We start from the raw sequence: 7,194 nt of genomic DNA on the forward strand, positions 1-7,194 counted from the left end.
GCCCTAGTGATCTCAAGAAGATGACGATTTTTTCTTTTGGCGATACTGTTCTGTTGAGGTGTTCCAACACAAGAGGTTTCATGTTCCATGCCCTTTTTTAAACGAAAATCAACAAACTTATCATTTATATATTCAGTCCCATTATCGGTTCTCAAAACTTTGATATTGCAATTGTATTGAGTCTGAATCATAGTGTAGAAATCAACAAATGTATCAAACACTTCGTCTTTAGTTTTGAGAAAATAAACCCATGTAACTCTGGAAAAATCATCAATGAAAGTCAGGTAATATTTGTACCCTTTATGAGATAGGACGGGGGAAGGTCCCCAAACGTCCGAGTGAACAATATCAAACTTTTGTAATGAAACTCTTTCAGATGAGGGAAAGGGTGGACGAGTCATTTTAGCAAATCGACATGTCTCACATTTATTGCAGTCAAAGTCTAAACTGGGCTTCAAATTTTTGAGCACCTTGCTGGAAGGATGACCTAACCTGATATGCCACATTCTTCCTTCATCATCCGTTTGTGCCATCAAAGCTTTATTTTGGTTGTCAAGAATGTAAAGACTACGAGATTCAGTTCCTCTACCAATCGTCCTCCCTGTCCTCTTGTCCTGAAATAATACCTCAGTAGGAGTGAAAATAACATCACAATTTAAGGATCTGGTAATTTTGCTAACAGACAACAAATTGGATGTTAATGTCGGCATATAAAGCGCATTGTCTTTTTGACCAAAAAAGCTAACTGTTCCCTTTCCTTCAACATTCATGAGAGAACCATTTGCAGCAGAAACAGGTTTAGAACTAATATTAGATATGATGTTTTCTAAATACGAAGTCTGCCCTGTCATATGGTCAGAAGCACCAGAATCGATAATCCAAGCATAACTGTTAGACTGATAGGTGGTAAAGCAAGAGCAAGATTCATTAGGTATACCTGAATCTTTTGAAGCAAAGGCAGCCATATTGTTTTTTGCGAACCCTTGAAGAATCTGGGTGAGTTTTTCAACCGTTAAGACTTCCTCATTTGATTGAGATTGAGCAACATGAGCTTGTTGTTTTCCTTTGAATGCATTTGGCCGTTTATTTAACTTCCAGCATCGGTCTCGAGAATGATTGTCTCTCTTACAAAAGGTGCAAAATAATTTTTTCTCTTTGAATTTTTGTATTTCAGCATCTTGAGAGACTTTTGAAGATTGTTCATTCTGTTTGATTATGAGAGCAGCCCTGCTTTCATCGACTTCTTTATTTTTTGCATTCATAACTCTTCGACGAGTCTCCTCACGCATGACCGTGGCACAAGCCACATTGAGAGATGGTAATTCAGAGGACATTAAGATTTGACTTCTAAGTTGATCATATGCAGGTCCCAGACCAGCAAGCATTTGAAAAAGTTTTTCGTGATCTCTCCACTTTTTGAAAGACCCTGCATCAATAATAGGAGGAATATAAGAATCAAATTCTTCCCACATACCTCTCAACCGCCCTAAATATTCGTTGAAAGGCATATCGTCAAGCTTCAAACTATGAATATCTTGAGCTAACTGGTAGCTCTTAGCCAAATTATACTGCTGGCCGTAAAGATCCTTAGCTGCATCCCAAATAGCCTTAGCCGAATCAAGAAACAGAAATCCTTCAGAAATACGTGGCTCCATGGAATTCAGAAGCCATGCCATGACCATATGATCGCTCGACTCCCATTCTTCAAAGCTGGAATCGACTTCAGCTGGCTTGGGTTTTTTTCCAGTAACATGTCCCAGCTTGGATTTACCGCTGAGAACAAGAGCAGCCGACTTTGCCCATGCTGTGTAGTTATAACCATTAAGCGGAACAGAAGTGATTTTCAGAGAGGTACTTATCTGCTCTTGACTGACGATGGTAGGAGCATGTTCGGTATTCTGGCTATTGTTAGCCATGGGAACCAAGAAGCACTACAGCTCTGCTGCCAACGATACAGAAACCCGCAAAAAAACGAAGACCCTATTGCAGTAATGAGAAGCTGCACAAGGAGGCCCTATTGCAGTAATGAGAAGCTGCACAGGGAGCACCAGCTGAACAAATGTGCAGTAATAAGAAGCTGCACAGAGGAGCACCAGCCAGAAGAAGCACGAAGATGCTAAAAAACCCCACCTTGTGTGAAGAGAATCAACTACACACACCTAGGCTCTGATACCATGTTAAATGATGTTGTGCAATCCATCATAGCAAATAGATAAAAAGAAAAAAAAGCAAAACACAAGAGATAACGTGGTTCGGTCATAGAGACCTACATCCACGAGAGAACTCCGATCGGTCATACCTCCATTACCTTAGGAAAGAGATACAAATAGTGCAAGATCAACAAATCGTGGAAACAAGAAAAAAGGAAAGGATAAACATTCAGCACAATACAGTTCTTAAGATAAGTAAAGAGTAGATATTTTAGGAAAGGAGAAACCGACGATGCCCGAACCTTTTGAGTAGGCTTTCTGCATTCCTGGAAGAAAAAGCAAAATCCATCTACGGAATTCGTGATGAGGTTGAAAAGATACAACGTGAACTCGGAAGGATGCAAAGCTTCCTAAAAGATGGGGAGCGAAAGAGCAAAAGGGATGAATGGAAAAAGCATTGGGTGGGCGAGATACGGCAAGTAGCTTATGATTGTGAGGATGTCATAGACACGTTCCTTGTTGAGGTTGAACGCTACAACAGAAGCGATCTGAAGGGCAAAGTAAAGAAATACGCTCACAAGCCTAAAGAGTTGATCATTGTCCGTCCTAAGATTAGTTCGCAAATAAAAAAGATAGTAGAGAAGATTGATGAGATTGACAAGAGAAGGCAGACCTACAATATCCAGAGCATTCATGGAGGTGAAGGAGGAAGACAAGGCGCCACCCATGTAGATAAGAGATTGCAAGAGAGGATGAGGAGGATCAGCTCTGGTGAAGAAAAACCAAATATCGTGGGATTAGAAAAGGAAACCCGTGAGTTGGTGATGCAATTGGTCGGTGGTGAGTCGAGACTCTGCGTGATCTCCGTGGTGGGGCAAGGTGGGCTAGGTAAGACTACTCTTGCCAAGAAAGTTTATCATGATGTTGAGACCGAGACCAGGTTTAGTTGTCGAGCTTGGGTCTATGTTTCTCAACACTGCAAGATAAAAGAAGTTTTACAAGAACTGTGTAAAGCCATTCTTGGCCTTTCGAAGCAAAACACCATGAATCTCGATGAAGGTGAGATGAAAAAAGTGTTAGCTCAGAGATTAGTGAACAAGAAGTACTTGGTTGTTCTTGATGATGTTTGGACACATGATACCTGGGATGGTGTAAAAGGAGCATTTCCACAAGGGAACTATGGGAGCAGAATTCTCATCACTACACGCAACATGGTTGTCGCTTCTCACGCCGATAAGCATACTCCTCATCATAGTCCTCCCTTTTTGAACAAAGAAGACAGTTATGCGCTGTTCTGCAACGCATTCCTTGAAACACCCTCTCGCGAGTTGGCAGATGAGATTATCACAAGATGTGGGGGCTTACCACTAGCACTTGTTGCTGTTGGACGCCTCCTATCTAGAAAGCCTATCTCCGTGTGGAACGAGGAGCTTGCTAGCCTAAACTGGGAGCTGACTCAAGGGACTTATGAGGTCTCAAGCATCTTAGCTCTAAGTTTTGACGACCTACCCTATTCTGTAAAACCATGTTTGCTATATTGCTGCGCTTTCCCAGAGGACTCTGATATCCGTGTTAACAGACTCTTACGTCTATGGATTGCAGAAGGGTTTGTGCACGAAAAAGGGGAGAAGACATTAGAGGGAGTTGCAATGGATTACTTGGTTGATCAGTTGATCGGCAGGAGCTTGATTCAAGTTTCAAAGCGGAATTCCATGGGAGAAATCAAATCATGCCGAGTTCACAATCTTTTTCGCCAAATTTTGATTGCCACAGCAAAAGAGCAGAACTTCTTTGGGGTCGACTCAGCACATGGCAATCTTGATCTACCGAAATGCCGTCGCCTTGCAATTCACTTGCATCTACAGCACAAACCATGCCCGCTGCATCTTGTTCGCTCGTTCATGTCTTTTGCAGAAAATTTTCCAAAAGGTTGGTATGATCAAATTCAGGGTTTCAAATTGCTTAGAGTTTTAGATCTTGAAGGCGTTAGTTCTGTTGAGAGATTGCCAGGTGAGATTGGAGATTTGTTCCTTCTTAAATACTTGGGCCTAAGACATACATCAATCACATCACTTCCTAGATCCATGAAGAAACTCCGCAACTTGCAGACATTGGATATGAGAAGCTTCGCAAATTTTAGCTTTCCAAGATCTAAGCTCCAGCTAGAGTTTCTCAAGGCAAAGCATATGAGGCATATGATTAACTTAAGGCATCTATATTTTGGAAATAGAGACGACAATGCTGTGGAAGTGAATGATGACTTTGGAGTAAAGGGTTTAGAAAACCTCCAGACACTGTCGTATGTGAAGGCAGGTGACTGGGAACAGAAAGGGTTGTGCACTATGACAAACCTTAGAAAATTGGGAATAGAGGTCACACCAGGATATGAGAGCATGACTCTTGATTCTATTGCTCAACTGAATCATCTTCACTGGTTGTATCTGCGGGGAAGCGTGGAGAGCCTACCCAGCCTACCCATAGATGCATTTAAGAAACTTACCAAGCTAACATTGGACTCATCATCCTTGCATCGTGATCCATTCTTGGAATTACAACGGTTGGGAAAGCTGAAGAGCTTGAGGCTTCGGAGAAATGCATATCTGGGGAGCAGCATGAGCTGCTCAGAAGGGGGATTCCCTCAACTTGAAATCTTGAACCTGGGCAAGCTGGAGTGTTTGGAGGACATGCTTTTGGAAGTTGGAGCCTTTCCACGCCTCAGATACATGGTGATTGCGTCTTGTAGCTCACTGGTGAAGATCCCTGAAGGGCTGGCATACATGGGCACTCTTCAGGAACTGAAATTGGTTGACATGAACCAGTTAGTGAGCAGAGTTCAAGCTAGAGTGGGTGAAGATTGGAGCAAAATTCAACACATCCCATCAACTATCATTACCACGTAAGTTCCACTTTTTAGCATGGCTTTGCTTTTCAATTTCATAGTGAGACCTTTTATCACTACTGAAAACCACTCTGTTGTTATCATGCTGAGGGCAGATCTGGTCATACTGAGTATAACCGATCCCCACAGCACATCTCAATTAACCGAGATGTGGGTGAATCCCAATCACAGTTCCCAAGTGAGATGTGCTGTTGGGATTGAATATGATCTGATCAGTGCTCTGTCAATATGTGCGTGAAAACAGTCTTTCCTTCTAGATGGTAGTCTCTATAGAGCTGGGAAACATGCCAAGCCGCTCATGTTTAATTCATAAAGAGCTCGGGAAGCTGAATAGGAACAATAAGCAATCTGCTCAGCTCGACTCGTGTAAGCTCACAGGTAGTAAGAAATATATTTTAGATACAATTTACATGAATATTTTTGTGATCATATTTTTTCCATCTTTAAAACAATGTATTTTTTTTTTCTATAAACAAGGCAGCTAAAACTCAGGCTCATTATGAAGTCAAACTCAGCTTGTCTGGCCAAAAGAATGAGCCAAGCTTGAACACTTTAAGCTCAGCTCATTCAGCTTGTTTACCAGCTCTAGATCTCCAAGTGTGGTTGGGAAAACGAAGACTCTCGGCATCCCTTGATCCCCGTTCCAAATGTGGAAACTTGGCTTCCTAACAGGATCGCCATTGGTTGCAGAGTCTACCCTTAGTCTTTGACTTGCCAATGCCTTCCAATGATACATATCTCATCTTGATTATGCAATTTACTGTAGGTCTGATGTTGAAAGACACTTTGATGTTGGCGAACTGAGCTAGAACCTTTACCAAATGAGGAAACTGATTGAACAGACTAGAACAAGGTGAGCCTGCAAGCTGTTAAAAGGAATCATTGGCATGAATGGGCATTCTTGTTGGTCCATGTGGAAGCCCCACATTTGCCTGTTAACTACTATGAATAGTTACCATGAGGCGGTCTAGTTCATAGAATTGGAAATGAAGGGTGTGGATCAGGTGGGCATGCTTGACATTTTGGTCTATCTGAATAGCAAGGGATGGATGCATTGTTGAGATTCTTCCTGGTTCAATCGATGTGGACCTCAGCCGATCAACGGCTACCATCAAGTTACGAAAACCAATTTCAAATATTTAGTCATCAATGCTCATCATGCCGACCAACTGTGACATGTTTCTTCTGGAGTGCATAAATTCTACAGCAAATACTGCTATCTATTAATTTCAAAAGGATAGAATGCTGCATTTGTTTAATATTGGATGCTACGTAACAATTTCGATTTTCTCAATCAGATGAATGTGGTGGTGAGTCTGGCAGTACATGTAATGCATGCTAAACAATTGTTACTAGAATTTGGCTCCTGAAGTGCACTACTCCAATTATGAATTCTTGCCCTGCTTCAAAACAATTGCTTGCCTGAACTTTGAAAATAACTTTCATGGTTGTATTAAGGGAAAACCAACAAACTATCCCACAAATCAAAGAGGCATTGGAGAAGCAGCTGAACATTTTGGCAGAGGGGATAGTAAAAAAAGGCTGGGTGGTGGAGTCACTACAACAAAACAGACTTTTAGTGACAGACTTCTCCGTTAATAAAAGCCCCAAGAGCTGTCACTAAATGTTTTATCGACAGGTCAATCCATCACTAAATAAAATCTCTAGCAACAGTTATTGCTGTCACAAGAAGGTACCTATAGCAACGGCTTTGGCTGTCACTATAACTCTGCTTTGAAAAACAACACTTTACCAATAGTGACAGTTTCAGCCATCACTAATAGTCTTTTTGTGCAAAAAAATTGATTTTTTTATATATTTTATATTTATGTTTAAATCCATTTAAATTTGGCATTTACATAAATAGATGTTCCAATATTTTATATTTATGTTTAAATTAAATATTTTATATTTTGTATTTATGCTCAAATATAAACTTGTTCCTAATGAACAACTTCAGAAAAGTGAAGGACATTAAAAGACAGCCACCGAGACCCCCTTTACTCTTTTATTCTGTGCCACCGACATTAAAAGGCAGCCAACATAATGGTTCAAGGAGAGACAATAGATCTTCTATTCTCAATGTGAGATGCCAAACATACTCATGCCTGCAGCCTGCAATCATAAAACACAGGAAGAGTCACA

General features: G+C 41.0%; 1 protein-coding gene across 1 annotated transcript; it reads left to right on the plus strand.

The window, feature by feature from the left end:
* Positions 1–2,456: 2,456 nt before the first annotated feature.
* Positions 2,457–6,420, plus strand: LOC149848925 (putative disease resistance RPP13-like protein 3). Its single transcript, XM_090012888.1, has 2 exons — positions 2,457–5,046; positions 5,816–6,420. The coding sequence occupies exons 1-2, from the start codon at positions 2,549–2,551 to the stop codon at positions 5,856–5,858; spliced, it is 2,541 nt and encodes an 846-aa protein (XP_089869014.1). The 5' UTR covers positions 2,457–2,548; the 3' UTR covers positions 5,859–6,420.
* Positions 6,421–7,194: the final 774 nt, after the last annotated feature.

Source organism: Nuphar pumila, chromosome 1, assembly GCF_984573655.1.
Source record: "Nuphar pumila chromosome 1, dmNupPumi1.hap1.1, whole genome shotgun sequence".
In the NCBI taxonomy this organism is placed as follows: domain Eukaryota; kingdom Viridiplantae; phylum Streptophyta; class Magnoliopsida; order Nymphaeales; family Nymphaeaceae; genus Nuphar; species Nuphar pumila.